Source organism: Limanda limanda, chromosome 16 (genome assembly GCF_963576545.1).
Source record: "Limanda limanda chromosome 16, fLimLim1.1, whole genome shotgun sequence".
NCBI classification, from domain to species: domain Eukaryota; kingdom Metazoa; phylum Chordata; class Actinopteri; order Pleuronectiformes; family Pleuronectidae; genus Limanda; species Limanda limanda.
This window is the reverse complement of record NC_083651.1, coordinates 8,944,244-8,962,926: the sequence shown is the minus strand read 5'-3', so window position 1 is coordinate 8,962,926 and position 18,683 is coordinate 8,944,244. Positions and strand designations below refer to the sequence as shown.

The window sequence follows — 18,683 nt, the reverse complement described above, 5'->3', positions numbered from 1 at the left end:
TGAATTTCTGATGAGTCTATTCCGCAAACTCTGCATCTTTTTTTTCTCACTTTTTCTGCGGGAAATGGCAAAACACACTGAAAAAGAAAAACTAAAATGGGGAGAGAAAGGGGTTCTAGTAGTCAGTGAAGCTAGCGATCAGTGTGCAAGCTAGTCCATGTTTGCCAGCACCTCCTTTTTGGTGTGTCAGTGACGTTTTGGTACACAGAATGGCTCATACAAAGCAGCACGTTTGTCCCTTGTTGTCACTGTTAGCAAACATTTCCTTCTTCGCCTTCTTCTTTGACAATAAAGACGGGTCCAGAGGAGCTAACAGCGACATACAGTGTGTAGCAGTCCAATCGTGGCCAGATGATTAGTCCTTTCAGTATGTTCCCAGATATCGCAACAAACAACATTTCTAAAGTCGTACAGTTTACGCCCAGCCTCACCTTCTCTGTAATTAGAAGACAACACAGCGAGATAGCAGTTAATGCGATGCAGGATCCACCTCTCCTCATCTGTCCTGTTGAGGGTTGAATCAGCGAGGCTGACACAGCAACCTGTCCACACCGGCTACACAAAACCCTGCAAAAAAAAGCAACGTATCCGGGCTTTATCATCTAAGGGCCGCACTGAGTATAGTTAATCAAAACTCTCCTTCCACCCAAAGTATATCTTAAGACAGCTCTCATGCAGCAGGGTCAAATCATGGTGCTTGTTTCAAACCTCCCCAACACATTCACCTACAGCCTGACAAGCTCAGACACTCATAAATGATAGATGTACTGCATTTTGAAGGCCCTTTAGTTTAATGAGCAGCACTCCTGTCTGTTTTTACCTGCCCATCTACTCGTGCCTGGAGGCTTGTTGAACGTGTCAACAAACGATTCTGCTGAATGTGGGTTTTTTAGGAAGTAGCTGAGCTCATAAAGGAGGTGATGAGGAGTCAAATCTGGTATGGGGGCTGGTTTACCAGCTGTCATGAGAATTTTAAATTTTAAAGTCTACTTAACAGTTGAGAAACAATTGAAGCAAAGAGGGAGGGGTCCTGCTGACCCTATGTGTTCGTTCTCCCATGACAGCAATTTGTAGTTATTCCTGTATGTTCTGTGTGTGTGCAGTAGTGTTCGGATTCTGAAAGACGGTGGCCTCTAACCTCTCAAAGGCGTTTGAAATCAAGCCCATTACACTTTACTCTTCAAATGAGGGCCTCATTTTGATTAATCATGTGTTGCCACGTGTCGTAAGCCTCCCAACTCCCTCTCTTCTCTTGCTGTGCTTCTGACGTATCCGGACATGGCTCGAGTCCATGTAGCGATGGAATCAGTGGTAGAGGTTTGGTTTCCACTCTCAATAAACCTCAGAAAACCTTTCACGATGATATTCTATTCAAATTCGGGGCCTGGATCCAGGTGATGGGCTGCATGGGTTGTGTCTGTGATTTTATTCCTCAGGGATTTTTGTTTGTTATCTATATATTTTATGTTTATGCGTTTGTAGTTTTCTTTTATCTTTTCATTAAATAAAAACAAATATGGAGGTGCGCTCAGTTATTTTAAAGCTCTGTATAAAACTAAGACATACCCTGCAGCGAGCTGTCTGAGGAATCAAGCTCTTTGTAGTCATCTTTGTCACTGGGCTTTAGTCAAGAGTAGCAATGTTTCTTTCCTTCATTTTAATGAAGTGCAAATATATTTTGTTCATAAATAATAAAATATCTCTTTCATGTTCTTCCGCATTCTCTCTTTCTCTTTTTAAGGACTTCAGGAAGCTGCTGAAGAAAGAGGAAAGGCCGATCCTCATGATGTTCTACGCTCCCTGTGAGTCTCTCTTTATTATCACAGTAGCTGATAGACTGATTTGAGTGTTATGTTGAGAAAATATGCAATAAGATGCCTCATTTGAAGAGAGAGTGTACAGCATTTGAATAAGATCATAAACTGGGTTATATCTGGTAGTTCTACACGATATTGTGATGAGGCTATATTCATTGTACCTGGCAACACACTGTGGTCTTTGAATATACTGCACAGCATTTATCATCAGGGATAGGACTTCAGACAATGACTATTTTGATTACTGACTTATCATTCTCTTTTCCAAGAAATTGTTGCAATAGCACATCATCTTTAACCAAAGCTCAAAGTTGAACCTGTTTGAATTGCTTGTTGTGTTCGATCAACATTCCATTCACAATTATTTAAAGCAGAATAATAAACAGCTTATCCTCCCAACTGTTAAACTGGAGACATCCAGTGACATTTTCCAACGGCTTAAACAATTTACAGTTAAACAATTAACTGATCAATAACTGCCAAGTGCCAGCCGACTGATTGTCTCAACAACATTTAGAGAACGAGGGTTAATTGTCTTGTCTCTTATTCTATTATTCTATTCTAAAGCGGATAGGAAAATCCTTTAAAAGTCGTATTGACGCAAGTCTTTGTTACCACTTGGCTCTTATGTGATAACATCTGTGCACTGTCTTTTTGATTGCAGGGTGTGGCGTATGTAAGAGAATGCAGCCCATCTTCCAGCAAGCAGCCACAGAAACAAAAGGAAAATATGTAAGTCTAATGAATCTTCATCTTTGACCCATGGTCAACGTTCACATTGCAATAACTTCTCTGTCGTTCGTAGACGTGAAGCAGATTAGATGAGATGGTCAGCATTTAATGCCTCGGTGGTTATTTGGCAAAGTACAGGAGTCTGACAGCCTGATCCTAAATGAAAGCTATCCTTGCTTGTATTTCCTCCAAAACGTCTCACAAGTCAAACACCCCAGCAACTCGTGGGCCATATTTTTTGATTCAGCAGGATAATAATAACTCAGGTGGACTTTTGAGGCAATGCAGAAGCCCTGGTCCTCTTTCTGCTGGACCAGATATTTATACTTAATCTGTGTTTTGGTTTGCATCGACATACCAGAGCTATTGCACTAGTTCTTTCAAAAGTCCACCAATCTTCCCCAGCAACCTGGCTTTAATGAATTTGGTGCTTTATAGTATTGAAGAGATCTATAATCGGTGTCCACATTAAATGAGTTTGGTTTTTCACCTGGTCCCTGCAGCCACATTTAAGGGCTAAGATCCTTCCAGCTGCAGTTTACAACCTACATATAGATTAAATGTCAGTGTAGTCTGCCCGGACTTTGTGTCTACTCCCGAACTTTTCTTGTTTTCGTCACATTTTCATCCGCTGCCTGGTCTCATGGGTTTGTAACGGCCTGTGTTGTTAGTTTGCAGACAGGCTATATTACAATAGCAAGCAAACCTGATGGGGCTGGTGTGTGAGGTCATGCTCAGTTCCCAGCTGTTGAAATAGATTCTAACAGCACTACACAAAAGCATCCAAAGGCCTGTGATCATCTCGTGAAACAAATCTTTTGTGCTCATAAAGACTTCTCCTCAATCACCAGAAGACGTCTGCATGTTTGTTTTGACTATAAGACAATGGTTATGATTGCTGGAATACAAAGTGTGCGTGCGTGTGTGTGTGTGCAAGTTTTTGGGCATATGACTGTTACTTCAGAGATTAACAGTGCAGCTGAGCCGTGAAAGGTCGGAATACTGAGTCAGCCAAGCTGTAAACTTGTGAGCACATTTCTCGCCTCACTTTTATGGATTGAGGAAGGTGTAGAGATGATTTCTGAAGGTTTTGTGTCTTGCCAGGATGAAACCGTTCTCACAACTTTATATTGGGGGTGGCTTTGATTCTATCATTTGTGTTTTTATTTGTTGTGGTTTATGCTGTATTGTCTTTAACTTGGACATATTACATAACAGGGATATTGTTGAAGTACACTGTCAATTTGAAATAGGTGGAGAAGGCACAGAGAGCTTGTTATGAATCATGGACGTGCTTTGAGATATTTTTGTCATGAACAGGGTGATGTACAATGTTCTTTTAGAGGAATCCTGCAAAGTTGTAGTTGCTAGATTTATATCAAAGCAATGTCAACGTAGAAGAATATCTCCATGTAGTCATCATTTACTCCCCCACAAGCTCCGGTGCAAGTATTGGATTTTTCATTGTTAAGTCTGTCAGCGCCGCTAGCTGTAACTGTATCTGAGGCCGACTCTTACTCAGGATGTAATTTTAGGACTGAATCATCGCATCTCAATAAAACTTCCCATCATTTTCTCACATCACTGGACAGTGCAGTGAATGCCCTAATGCAAAAGAGTTTATTCTCTTTAAAGAAAATCTCTTTTCTACAAGTAAAACACTTGATGTTTTCTTGCTGCCTATCTCTCTATGTTCAGTCAGAGTGAAAAATTAAATCTTTCTGTTTTCATAGTTTTCAAACTTTGAATAATCAATCTTTTTAAACTAGAGCCCATTGATGAAGACAAATCTGTTTTGATGTTGAATGTCCTTTCCCTTTGTTGTGTGTCCTCCATTATATCTTTACCTCCCTGACAACCCATTCTCCTTTTTCCTCTTTGTTTTGTTTTTTAAGATACTGGCGGGGATGAATGTGCACCCGGCTGAGTTTGATGCCCTCAAGCAAGAGTACAACGTCAAAGGCTACCCGACCTTCTGCTACTTTGAGTGAGTCGAGTCCTATCATCCGTCTCACTTTAGGCTCATTCCTCTCATCCAAGGCTCGCAACATGAGAGTGGCTAACTTCAAACAGGAACTGCAGTCCAGGCCTCTTGAACACCAGCTGACATGATGGCAGCCGACTAGAAGCCTGTAAAGATGACCGTCAAGGTTCAGAACTCACTTCTAACAGGTGGAAAGAAGAAAGTTTCTGATGAGCTTTGAGATCCTCTGGCACTCCCTTTGAAAAAGTAAACTCACAGGAGAGAGGCAAGGTTTCTTGTAGCAGCTCGGTGCCATCATCAGAGGAGATAAACACACAGCTGGGCCTGTATAGTTGGCTTTAAGTAGAGCTGAGACAACTTGTTGACATAAGCACCTATAGTATTTTGATAATTGATTGTTCAAGGAATTCACTTTTTTAAAAAGTTCCTGGTTCCAGCTTCTCGGTTTTAATAAACTGCATTTTTCTTAGTCTTTAATGGGAAAAAACAGAAATATAAGAATATCTTACCACATAATGAGTATTTTAGACTGGCCATTGCAGTGCTTTGTCTGAGACGACACTTTAAATTGTTAGCAAAGTTTAACTTCCTACTTAAGGACCCTGTTATTTTCACCAGAGCCCTCTACCTTAGGAACCAGCTGTGCCTGTACAGCTGCCCCATTGAAACAATTGGAGAGGATGCATTTTGTGCACACAGAGCTGTTGTCTGCTTAACAACTCAAAACGAGTCAGCAGTTTTACTTCATAATGCGTCTGACTAAGTAAAGGCCTTTCATTCACAGCACCAAAGTTTTCTCCATCCTAAAGAACCCCCTTATGGTCACATGCGACATTGATGTAGCACTTGGCAGCTGCATTTCTATTTGAGCATTTGGAGGATATCTCTGCTGTTGGTAATCTGATCGCTTCAGTTTGCTGTTAAGTTTAAATATGCGTACAGACTCCATGCACACTTAGCTTGTAGCCATATGCACAGTAGAGGCTGGGAGTGTGACTGATGGTGTTTGTTAAAGCAGACCCCCCTCAGCAACAGCACCCCTGCACTGTGCTCATATTCACAGTGTTGTTAAGTGTGCGCTGTGTAGCTGCTTATCTCTGTTGTCTGCTTCTTATTCCTCCTGAACCGGCTTTATCAACCCCATTTTCACATTAAACACTCCAGTCTGGCCTTTTAATTAGACCGGGACTGATTAAGTGCCTCTGTGGTTAGTCGGTGTGTGTGCAGTTCCGCCTGTGTGTGTGTGTGTGTGTGTGTATTGTGTGAATGTGAGCACACATTCCGTGCACTGCACTGCATTGCAGTCGTGTGTAGCTGAGCCAGAGCCAGTCTGTTAGCTGGGAGCGCATCAGTGTCAGTGCAGGGCAAGCTAACGACTATCTGAGCCCATTGGCTTCAGTAATGAGCCCCTCACTGATAAACGGCAGCTAATCACTGAAGGGTAAATCAGCATCAACGCCGCCGGAGTTATCTCACCGCTGCACCCGCCGTAAGACCCGGTATTCAAGGTCTTTTACCTTTACTGTCCTGCAGATTAAGAACCCTCCTGCCCAACGTAACTGCACTGCACGTCGACTTTCTACCAATTAAATAAACAATTTAAAATGAAACAGCTTCTTTGTTCTTGCTGTGTCCTTTAAGAGCAAAATGCTCAAGACTGTCAAGCGAGCTACATTTATTTCAAATTTCCTCAACTTGATTTTACAAGGTTTTCGTGTACTTTGCAGTGGCAGAGATAAAGCAAGTAAATATAGAGTTGGTCATAAATCACACTGATTGAATTCCAAGCAGCAGCTCTTCGCCACAGCAGTCAGTTCACTTAAAATGCAAGTTTGCAGCTCTGAATCCAGCGTGTGTATTCACGCATCACCTTTAATAGTGTCCACAGTGTATCTCTGGAGCTGGAGCAGCGGTCGCCTTCAGACACTGTATTCGCACAATCACGCTGCCCACAGCCAGGGACTACTGACACTGATCCTTCTGCGCTGGGCTGAGCCAACACATTTGCTTTCCAGCCTTCATTTAGTCACAGCGAATAGAGCAGATAGTCATTTCTACAAAGAAAATCTGCTGATGTTTTGAATCTTTTCAGCTTGTAAGGCTGAGGAGAGGCTTCCAGATAATTTCAAATGCATTACATCGTGTTACTGGCTTTTCTTATATGAATGTTTAAGCTTAAGTCATAAAAATACAAGACAGCGGAGGGAGTATCAATCCTTGCTGAAGTTTAAGCCTGCCTTTTGTCCCCCCTCATGAAACGTCTCTTTTTGGTTAAGAGCTGTTGTGTTTCCAGAAGGTCTGACCCATCTCTTTTTAGGTTTTGAAAGATGGTTGTTGTGGTGCATGTCAGCTTTGATCAACACCAACTATGGATCCATAGTGCAACTCTGATTTAAAGGTGAAACAACAACAATATAAACCACAAACCACCATAGCAGCATTATCCGCTCCTCTGCTATTGGGCCTTATGTTGACTGGGTTATTTATCACTTTATTCTTGTGTTGCAATTTAGCTTCCTCGTAGCTCCAGATCTAAGCTGGTACACAAACATACATTATCTGGGTCAATGTGTAATTTAAAATGTATTATGCTTAAAAAGTGGGAAATGTATTCTGTTTATTCTATTTAAGCTGACTGTTGCAGCTGGTAACCACAAACGAACAAGCTTCTCAGACCCACCTTTAAATCCTACATGTAGTGACCTTATAATAAGGAAAAGTAGGATTCTGAAAAAATATTCCTTCAAGTAAAAATGTATGATTATAATCATTTGAGTATCAAATTGTCGTTTGCTTTTAAATGACAGTTGCCATATTAGCAGTGTTTTGAGGTTTGATCAGTACTAAAGCATAATTGTGTCCATTGCTGACAGATGGTTTAGAGATCACCTTGTTCTCTGTTGTTTTTCAGGAAAGGGAAATTCCTTCACCTCTATGAAAACTACGGAGCTACAGCCAAGGATATCGCTGACTGGATGAAGAAGTGAGTATGGTCCTAATAACTTTGACCCTCTCAAACTGCCTTTAGCATGCACTGAACTCAGTATGTTTGTGTCCAAAGTAAATAAGCAGAGCTTCCAGACTATACTCTCTCTACTTGGATGAATAAACTGCTTGTACATCTCACTTTGAATGTCTGGAATCACTGAGGACGGGTGACCAAAGCTGGAGCTAATTTATTACTGATATAATATTGATTAGCTCTGACGTTCTTCTCTCGACAATGGAGATATTAGGAAAATACGTTTCCTATTTGTTATTCGTACTTCTTACACATTTTGTCTCACTGACTCATTTCTGATGAAGACATTAGTCAATGATGCTTTACTCTCTCTCTCGCTGAGTCATTTTTGTGCTAGTGGCTGGAGCAAACACACACACACACAAAGACCCTGCTTTTAGTGACAATGATGGCGAAAACTAAACATTCAGCAGTGTGCTTACACTTCAGTAAAGTTGATGCCGACCTGACAGTGCTCATACTTGCATGTCTTGACAGAATCATGAGCAATCTGTCGTCTGTCTGTCACGAAACTTCATCAGATACAGATAAAGCATCTATTTTCTGCTCATCTCATCGCTCATCTGTCTTTGCCCCAGGTTGTTATTTATGCTTGCAGCCCCTCGTACATAGTTAACTAAAATATAAAAATGTGGTTTAACGATTAAATTAACCATCAGCCTGCTGATTGTTTTGGATGCGTTCATAGTAATATGAAATCGTTAGTCATTTAAAGTGTCATTCAGGAATTCAATATTACATCATACCAGAAAAGGAGTGGATTCAGCGGTAAAAAATGTCTGTTTTGTTTAGTTTATTAATCACATTTTAATCTACAAAACTGTGAAAAAGAATGAACTGTAATTAATATGAAGTACACATGAGAATTGATTTGAGATTTGATTTTATTCTCAATTTGTATTTTTTAAATCAGAAAAAGGGCCACTACAGTTACAATACTCATGCCTAGATATCCCCTTATCTTTCTGTAGTTGCCATCATGCCTTTCTCTGCCTCTATTCCCCCTCACTCACCTTGTCATGGTGTCATCAATCTACACCTGCTCTGCTCATGTCTTGTTTTTCTTTCTCATCTTGGCTCACGCTCTCTCCGCCCGCGACTCCCTCCCTCCCTCCCTCCCTCTCTCTCACCTCAGCTCTCCCTGCTTCCCGTTCCCCTCCGCCTCCCTTTCCCACTTGTGCTAAGGGCCTGGCAGGAAAGCCACGGCTGTCCACAGGGTTTGAAGCCAGAGGGCACAGAGCAGGGCTTTCACAGCTATCACAGGAAGCGGAGCGAGACAGGCAGAGGATGTGTTCAAGCAGTTTCCCCGGCCCAGAGGCAGAACAACTCCCTCCCCAGTCCTAAGCTTTAACTGCTCAGCTTATTCAGGGGCCAGCAGTTTAATTTAAAAGTGGTTAGCAGGCCGACAATTAGGCAGTCAGGCTGACAGAATTGTTGCATGTTGACTATGCTGTGTATAATTACTCCTCAAATTTCATTTTTAAGATGAAAACTGGGGTATAATTTAAACACACATTTCTGTTTAACTTCATGTATCCTTCCTCCTGCCCGAAAAACTAATTGAAATATGACGGCACTGACCTCAGAGATGTAAATGAATAAGTCCCTTATGGTACAGAGATTAAAGACTCCTCTTGGAAGCCTCATCACATCTGCAATTTGTCGAGTCAGAGGATTTTTTCATCTGGAGATTCCGCAGATGGAGAAAAGCTGAAAAGGTTATTTGAAGTAGACGGTGTTGAAAGGTTTTTCCAGAACAGTCTGATTTGCTGCATTCATATTTGAGATGCTGCCTCTGACTTTATTTTTATCTCCTCTCCCCCAAATTTCTCTTTCTCTCAGATTGAGCTGTCTGGGCTTTTATGATTTTCCCATCAATTTCACTTTTTTCATTTGTTTTCAACTGTCAGTTATTCTCAAACCACGTTATTCAAATGTTTTAGTCATTGGTTTTTAATTAACCATTTTGCATCTTATATACGTCAAACTGATTCTAACTGTTTTACCCTAGAGTCTAGTTTCAAGGCAGTAAGTGGACACAGACATCAGGGGAAGAGTCAGTATTCTCAGTGATCATATCAGTCCTGTCCAACAGTGTCTCACAGATAATGGAGAACAGCACAAGTGGTGTAGTCGCTTGGTTTCTTGACAAAGCTGCACACCCTGTTGCAGAAAAGCAACCAAAGATCAAGGCCTGAGTGCAGCTTCAGTCCCTGATGTACCCTGGTGCTGAGCTCCTCTGTATTACAGAGAGAGATATTCTACAGATGACATGTGGATTAGAGATGTGTATCCGGAGGAGATGCAACATTTCTTAACAGTGTTTTTATAAGAGATTACAGTCTCATGAGGCTTCAGCGTCTTGGCTCAGTCCAGAATGATGATGATGAGAAAAGATTGCATAAGGGGGTTTGTGTGTGTATACTTGTTTTTTTTACCTCTTTAGGACCTTTTCAAGGATAAACACTGATCTTGTCAGAACCAGTAGACCTTATGGGGACCAAAGCCCGGTCCTAACGGGGCAAAACGTAATTTCTGATTTCCGGGTTTTTGTGTCAGTGTCAAGGGTTAAGTTTGGAGGAAATTAATATGTTTTGTCCCTAAAAGTGACCAAAGTAAATATGCATGTCTTTTTAAATGACTTGTGTGTATGTGCGCACCACTGCAGGGAGTTTGTATTTGTTTACCTCAGTATCCACTCGTTCTTGGCGTTGCACCATTGTGTGCTGTCAATAAGGCAGTGCTGTTTCGCGTGCGTGGTTTTGTTTGGGTGGTGTCTGTGTTACAGCTGTGTCGGATTCATGCTGTAATTTGTCTGTTGTTTGGAATTTGTCTGCTATTTTTTTAAATGTCCTTGACCTCTGTTGGCCTTTCTGGTCTCCCCTTCCTGTTCCAGCCCTCAGCCCCCACAGCCAAAGACCCCTGAGGTGCCATGGTCGGAGACGGACTCCGCAGTCTTCCACCTGACCGATGAGACCTTTGACATCTTCCTGGAGGAACATCCTGCCGCCCTGATCATGTTCTATGCCCCTTGTGAGTAATATAGAGAGCTTCAAGTCTAAAAATATGAATATCAAAACTAGTCACAGCCCAAATAATGTAGTTAAATGACATGTTTAGTCCAACCTGCAGCACAAAGCCAAGAAGATATTCATATTACAAATACGTAAAACAAGACAAAAGCAGCCATTTAAAAAAACTGAAACAGGCCATACTTTGTCAAATTAATTTCTTAAAATATTTTTGATTATTTGTTTATTTAATCAACAACCCTACCAGTACACAAATAATGGAATAGTCCCATTGACAATATTAGTTTGGGTCGACTTAACCACTAAGACTGCTCCTTGCTCAATATGTTTGCTGTCAACAAATCCCATGAAAAAAAATGTGATTGCATTAGTCTGCATCAGTACTTCAGAGTCCTCTGCACTGTTGATGGAACTCAGCCTTGAACTCATCGGCTCCCACTGAAGAATTAAATCTTCTCTTTAAAAAGAAACATAACTTCTTAGTAGGATCAATTCATGGATCATTAGTTTTGGTATTTCCATGGTAGGTATTGACAGTTGAGAAATATTATAGAATATTGCTGCCCTTTTCGGGAATAAAATTGATAGTCCTCAGAAAGAGAAAATGGTTTTAGTTGTAAAATATGTGCACCAGCGTGTCAGAAGAGCTTCACATTCCTTCCTGCTGTGTAAAACATTCTCTCGCACATTTGCAGCAATTTAGACACGAAAATAACATCTCTGTTTCGCTCATGCTCACCATAACTCTCAGCTGGAGAAGCAACTTCGACGAGATAATGTTGTGGAAATTTTGACAAGAAATGTGAGGAAAATGTCAGCCGTGGTAAATGCCTTTTGGATAGCTGGGACTTATGGACCAATTGCAGGAAGTTGAGCCAGCATTAAAACTATAGAAGGACGTGTTTAGTCTTTGCCTCTGACAATATAATATATTGCTGGACTGTGGAAAACCCTAAGGACAAGCTGTGTGCAGTAACTTTAGATTATTGTATCACTCACTCACTCTTGAGTACATTGTCACAAATAATACTGACCCATGACCATATGGTTCACATCAGCATGGCTGTCGTTCAATGTGTTCTCTCGCCCAGTACCGCTGCTGTTACGAATAACTTGTAAACATGCCAGATTTTGTCATTGGGTTTGATTGTTTATTCCTGCTCCAGATTGTTTTGCTCTGGTCCAGCTCTCCTGCGTGTGAGGGAACTTTCTAAAGGAGAGTTTGCAAATGCGACCTAACTGTAAATGTAAAATCATGATAATAGATTAACTCCTTTTAGAAATACCCTCTGAGTGCAACAGCTACACGACACAATCTGAATTGAATTGAAACCAATGTTTGGACCTTTCACTTTTTTGTTTTTCTCCGTCTAACTCTTAACCCCTGACCTCACCTCCCCCACATCCTCCTCATCCTTATGCTCATCTCAGTCTCCACAATATAAAAATAAATTAATAAGTAAACAGAAGGCCCTCACACCGAGCTTTCACCCCAATGATTCATAGTTTTAAAAATTGCATTCCATACTTTGCTGCAGAGCTTTGGTACCTGCAGGTTGCCTGGAGCATTACACTCCACCCTGAGGGGAAAGACTCCAGTGGCTGAAATGATAAAAACACATCCTTAACACTCACTCACTGCAGAGGCACATGCTACCTCCACTTATTACAATGCACCACCTAAAACTCTAAAATATTTATTTCAAACTTAACTTCTGCCAGTTGGCTGGAAAAGAAACTGTCATAATGTGGAAATTCTGTAAATACGATCCATTGAACTGGGAAAGCCAAGTGACATAATTGTGCTTATGAGATCAGCCTGTTTGGAATGTAATAACAACCATTGCACAAGACGTACAAACCAGGATCGAGAGAAATGTTGCATGCAAGCCCTTGGATCAGCTTTTGGTCGATAAGTAGCTCCAGTGCTTAACTGTGTGCATCACTGCGCTCTCACTTACAACTCCTCGGGGGAAAAAAGTTCAGAGTTGCAGAGCATATTTTGAAAGCCGGTTCAGGAAAACATTTTCGAAATGTCTTAACGCCACTTAGCCTATTGATCACAAGTATAATCGGCACAAATATGACCTGCTTAAAGCCATTTAGTTACATCAGATGTGTGTTAATGTTTTACCACAGTGCACAGCTGAGCTCTGGTGCTTTAGCATACACTGTATGAAATGCATTAAATGTCGGTTTATTAGCATTTCCAGTGAAATCTTAAGGCAAATGAAAGAACAAAAATATTAAACAAATAAACTTAGAAGAAAAGTTCTATAAAAATTGTTGTTTCATCGTTTTTTTTTCAGGATTAGGTTTTTATTAAACCATTCATCCTGCTTAAAAACTGACATGAGTTCTCATACTCTCACTTTTATATCACTAGGTATTAGCCGTAGACAGCCGTATTAGCTGTCAGTTTGCTCGATATTTGCTTGTCGAGCAAACTGACAGAGATGATTTACCGTCATTAGTTGGTGTGTAGTTATTAGTTACCTATGTCAGAAATGTCGTGTATAGAAAATTGCCTGTAGTTCAATGTGGTGTCACAGCTTCACAGGCGCTCGTCCTGCATGTTGACTCAACCTGCAGACAGCAGCCACTCACCCACACTCCTCAGATCAAGGGCAGTCAGCTGAAACAGGCTGCATCAAGTCTTTTCAGCTTGTAAACACAAACACACACACACACACATCTGTACACTCCCGACGCATATCGAACGGATCTTTCTCATTATGACACAAACATTTATTGCACACAATTACACTGCCTCTCTTGTCTGTCTGTCTCTCACACACAGACACACAAACACAAAAGCCCAGCCTTGCTGCTTCAATGCAGCTTCTTAATGGCTCTGCTGTCAGAGTGAGATTAATGGTCTCCCAACCACCACCATCAGCTTGCATTTCTGTCCACCTCTCAGCGTGGCCATTCTCAACGTCCTCCGAACAGCACTCAGTGTGGGTATTTACGCACAAACCTACGGTGGCACAACCAGCAACTGAACGCTATCACCAGACTCCCACAGCTAAACAAACGCTTTTTCTTGCAGATGTGGCTGAAAAGGTTGGACCCCTAAATGTTTGGGTTTTTGGGGATTTTAACATCCCTCCTGACTCTCCACTCAGCGAGTAGCCACTGATTTAGTTTACAGCTGCAGTGGCCGCAGAGAAAATGACCTCACAACAGCCTAAAGGCTCAAGGCATGGTAGTTTTTAGCCAACGTTGGTTTTTATAACAGCCAGTTTGGTCGTTCTCCTCACTCTGATCTTTTCTCCCCTACACTCGGGCTGAATCAGCAAAATTTGAGTGTGTTTTAACAGACACACACACACACACACACACACACACACACACACACACACACACACACACACACACACACACACACACACACACTGACCATGCCCCTCATGCACCACTTGCTCTGAATGCATAACCAGGTTGATGCAGAGCACAGGACACACATTTGGTTTTCTCTCTTACTCATCACTTTGAAGGGTCAGACAAAGTCCTTTTAGTCACTCGGCATCTCTGTTCAGCCTCAACACAATCTACGTGATCACACACCACAATGGCTCAGTTGAAAGAGAGGCAGCTTGTATTTTTTTCCACGAGCCATATCACACTTGATTTATAGCCTGCGCCAGCGCTGCATTATGTATTGAAGAAAGGAATTCCTGAACTGTTATGACAAGGGCAATTTACCATGTTTGGAAATGTACCAAGTTTGTTTCATGCGCCTCTGCACAGCAGCACTATAAGAGTACACACACACACACACACACACACAATGCTCATCCCTGATCAAACAACCTATTCATTGCATCTTAAGACAAAACATTGTGTACATTGTGTTAGACCAATACCGTGTTATGTGTTTGCAAGTCATTTTAGATTAAAAAATAAAATGTTTGCTTATGCTATATTAAACACACATCAACACCAAAAATGGCCTTTATCCGTGATGCTCGGAGCAAACACGTGCACACACTTACATTATGTCCCCTAGATAATAGAGATATACAGAAGAATTACATCAGTAAACTTGTCCCTTTCTCCTAAATAAAGGAACAGAGCGGTAAATGGTTTGGCTGATGTTGAGGTTTTGAGACGCTGACATTTCTCTGAATATTGATCTACACATTGCCTAATCATGAAATAGGAAACACAAAAACATTTTAATATATTTTAATTGATTCATCCAATTTTTACGGTATTTTATGTAGGAATAATTAACAGGATTTAATCATAAATTGTACAATGGAAGCATGTGTCTGTGGTAAAGGTGTCGTACTTTTCAAAAGATCATGTTGCAATATTTGAAAAGAAAATTGGGTTTTGTAAATTTACGTTTTACAGTCTGACGATTTGGAATCTTCGTTTTAGTGTTTGGATTGCCAACATAATCACCAAATAATTTTCATATAACCAAAGTGACTAAATTTCGTTTCGGACTAGTTCCTCCATCAGCAGCATGACTTTCAATCTCCTCTGCTCTTGTTATTGCCGTGCTCGGCTCTGATGTTAATACATGAAACCTAATAAATTGTTTATGTCTTGCAGTGAGATGGTACAAATTACATTGGTTTTACCATGAACAATATGATAAAGCACACCACTAGTCATGATATTGATTTCAGTCATATTGCCAAGCTCTGTTTCCCCTCTAACTGCCTTTATCCTCTTGCTCTCGTTCTTTCTCCGCTGCTGTCATCACTCACTTTTCACCCAGGCCTATCCAACATGCCTTCACAGACACAAACACACACCCATGCCCAAAAGTTTACAATGTAGTAAGCAATCAGACATGAATTATCTCTCCTGGGGAACATGAGAGACTCTTGTCATCTCATTTACAGTTCCAGTCTCAGCGTGGCGGCAGTAAACCCCCCCCACCCCACCCCCGCTAAACGAGGGGGAAGCAGCACGACACCAGAGAACTGCAGCCGTTGATGAATTAATTCAGAACGACAGCTCCTATAATGTGCAAAGATCGCAAAGATTTAAAGATGATTCTTAGTGTTGGTTTTCTGCAAATCATTTCTTCATTTATACAGTTGCTTTTTCCCTTTGTCTGAGAGGTGATTCACTAAATCTACCTTATTTACTCTCACTGATGACTGTGCAGGCTGATATCATTGGTTCATATTTTTAGTATTTTATTATTGTGTGAATAAAAACTGCAGTAGATAAATATTGTAGACCGTAAACCCTATCTTTATCTACAGTGAAAAAACAAAATTGTTGGAGTTGACATGGGTGATAAATCAAATTTTAACAATTCTTGCAACATAAATTTCATCAGTGTCTTTTTTTGAGTTTTTGGGAAACAATTTTCTTTTTGATTTCTAATTTAACAAATTCAGGTTACAGCTTTAAATGTATATAAAGGCTACAAAAAATACATTTTATATTTGTTTCTCGTGAGATAACCTGGCAGACAAACTATTTTGAATTTGTTCTACTCTTAAATAGCCGTATTGATATCAATCTCAGGAATCTGTCATCAGTCGGCATCTCTTGTGTGTTTTGACTCTCCAGGGTGTGGCCACTGCAAGAAGATGAAGCCAGAATACGATGAAGCTGCTGAAATACTCAACAAGGGAGCAGATGTAAGTTTCATAACTTGTCCTTGGGGGTTTATGTGTGTGTTTGTGCAGCATTCACGTCTACTGGCCGGCTTGTTTTGTCCATTTCTCACATCTCACACTCTGATGAACACATAGATCTACGTGGGTGTAGCGGTGCTTCATTAACAGATCATAATAATCCCTCCTCTTGGCCGGAAGGCTTCTGGCCGGTGCATGTAACCCCACGGTCAGCCTGACCGACAGCCTGGCTCTCAATGTGTTTCTGATTAGGCGGGTGTGTTCCTCATCTCCCCTCTCCACCATTATGTCCTCTGTGGTAATCTAACACTCCCCAGCCAGGGGCAGGGCCTGTAAAACTCCAGCCTGGTGACTGTTGCAATTATCTCATCCATAAGAGTCCCCCCGGCCAGACGCTTGGATCTTCTCCTGGTGGCGCTCTGCCCAGCACTGGAGGTCAATGGCAAAGCCTGGCCGTTATCTAATATCAATGGACTGGAGCCTCTCTCACCCTGAGCTCTTACGACCCAACGCATCATTCATTTTTCTCCTTCTTGCTCCTCTGCTAGTGTTTTTGAATGCAGCACTTTTACATGCAGAAAATGCTTTGCTTGCTCATGTTCAAAGGTTGAACCTTCCAAAACGCATGTTGTTAATTGGTGTTGTGCAATGATTTAGTCTTAAGGACCTTGATGGGTCTAATTGGACATATTAACTTCCACTTGACTTTCTGTTTGCTATTGTTTTTTCTTCCTAGAGCCCGGGTGCGTTAGCAGCCGTAGACACCACTGTGAGCAAGGCTGTGGGGGATCGCTTCAAGATCTCCGGTTTCCCAACTGTTAAGTATTTCCAGAAAGGTGAGGAGAAGTACACGCTGCCGCATCTCCGAAGCAAAGACAAGATCATCGAGTTCATGCACAAGTGAGTCACACACACTTATCAGGCAACACACTTGCATCTTCACTTCTGTCTGTAAACTGTAAAGTTATCACATTCAGAAACACACTTGTGTACAGTGCAGATATTAAGGCCGTAGTTTTATATTTTAGCTTCACTTTAGTTTGTCTTTGATTAGCTGCCACATGTAATAGATTTGTCTTTGGAAAAGGTCATTGTGACAAGAAATGGAGTCAGGATGACATCATTACAGCTGTAGAAATTACAGACTCCATAAAGACAGTCTGCAGCCAGAGGTCAACAGACATTATTTTATATAAGGCTGACGTCTCACTCACTGAGTATTATATCACAACTACTACTGGGAACAGGTCTGTTGTGTGTGTGCCTACTCGGTATCTATATTTATGCTACTGTTACCACCTACAGTAAATGTAAAGCAGGGTTTGTCATACTTAATAAATACTGCTTTACTGTGTTTCATGTCTCTAGTCCCCAAGCTCCACCTCCACCTGAGCAGTCTTGGGAGGATAAGCCCTCCAGCGTTAGCCATCTCGGATCAGAGGATTTCCGGGAGGCGCTGAAGAAGAAGAAACATGCTCTGGTCATGTTCTACGCCCCCTGTAAGAGCTTAATTCATTACATCTACTTAACACAACTGTTAATTAACCCTTTTCAAAAGTCAGAAATCACTCCTGTACGGCTCATCCGTACGTGGCACTAGGTGGATTCATTTAATTTCTTGGCTATTCTGATAAAAATATCTTGAGTGTGTTGAAGTTGTCGCAACCAAGTGTTATCACAGCATTTTTCTTGGTGTGATCATATCCTGGTTTTAAACCAGTGTGCATACGTAACTCTGCGCTTCCTGCCAAGCTCCTCATCACACGGTTTATAAACTCCACCTAAACCATGGGGAGAAGGAGGAATGATTCACATCACTGAGAATAGATCTGTGAAAAAAACAAAGAGGGCAAAACACAGTTCCACCTCATATGTCAGGGAAAACATGAAACTGTAAAACCCTGGAAAAAACGCACAAGTATTACATTTATGCACTAAACCAATGCCTTCCTAGGCAGCCTTCCAGCTAGTTTATTAACAGGAGGAAATGCAAGTTTACCGATTGGTAACTTGAGAATGGCGAGTAGTCGTGGCGTTTACACACGTTTAATTTGAACAAGAATTTATACTTTAGCTAGTTTGGGCCTAAATTCAATTTCCAGTCATATTAATAAGGTCTTAAAACGACTTGTTTACAGTTGTGGACACCATGAGGAACAATATTGACATTTAAAGCTCCATTAAACATTTAATAGTTATAAATAATCATATGACTATAAGTAAAATTGACTATGATTGTGAGTTTAGCCTTTTTAGCTTGTTGTTTTGATTTTACTTTGTGCTTTAGTCTCTTCAACATTTGCAGTAGCAGCAGGCAGCTTTTCCATTGTTCTATGAGTAGCAGCAGAAGACCCAGATATTTTTTCTCTAAGAAAGCTAAATATACTTCCTTTCACCAGTCGGACATAAGGTGAATCCAAATGAATTATAAACAAACTGAAAAGAGTCCTCATACGTCAGTTGTGTTTATTTCCTGCTTGGGGT

At 41.1% G+C, this 18,683-nt stretch overlaps 1 protein-coding gene across 1 annotated transcript in view; it reads left to right on the top strand.

Moving 5' to 3' along the window:
• pdia5 (protein disulfide isomerase family A, member 5) overlaps positions 1-18,683 on the top strand; it is a 51,167-nt gene that overhangs the window by 19,842 nt on the left and 12,642 nt on the right. The window contains exons 7-14 of the mRNA XM_061088249.1: positions 1,742-1,802; positions 2,482-2,549; positions 4,445-4,536; positions 7,445-7,516; positions 10,452-10,588; positions 16,132-16,202; positions 16,936-17,099; positions 17,568-17,698. Of these exons, the coding sequence (XP_060944232.1) occupies positions 1,742-1,802; positions 2,482-2,549; positions 4,445-4,536; positions 7,445-7,516; positions 10,452-10,588; positions 16,132-16,202; positions 16,936-17,099; positions 17,568-17,698 (796 nt within the window). The remainder of the gene's footprint in view (positions 1-1,741; positions 1,803-2,481; positions 2,550-4,444; positions 4,537-7,444; positions 7,517-10,451; positions 10,589-16,131; positions 16,203-16,935; positions 17,100-17,567; positions 17,699-18,683) is intronic.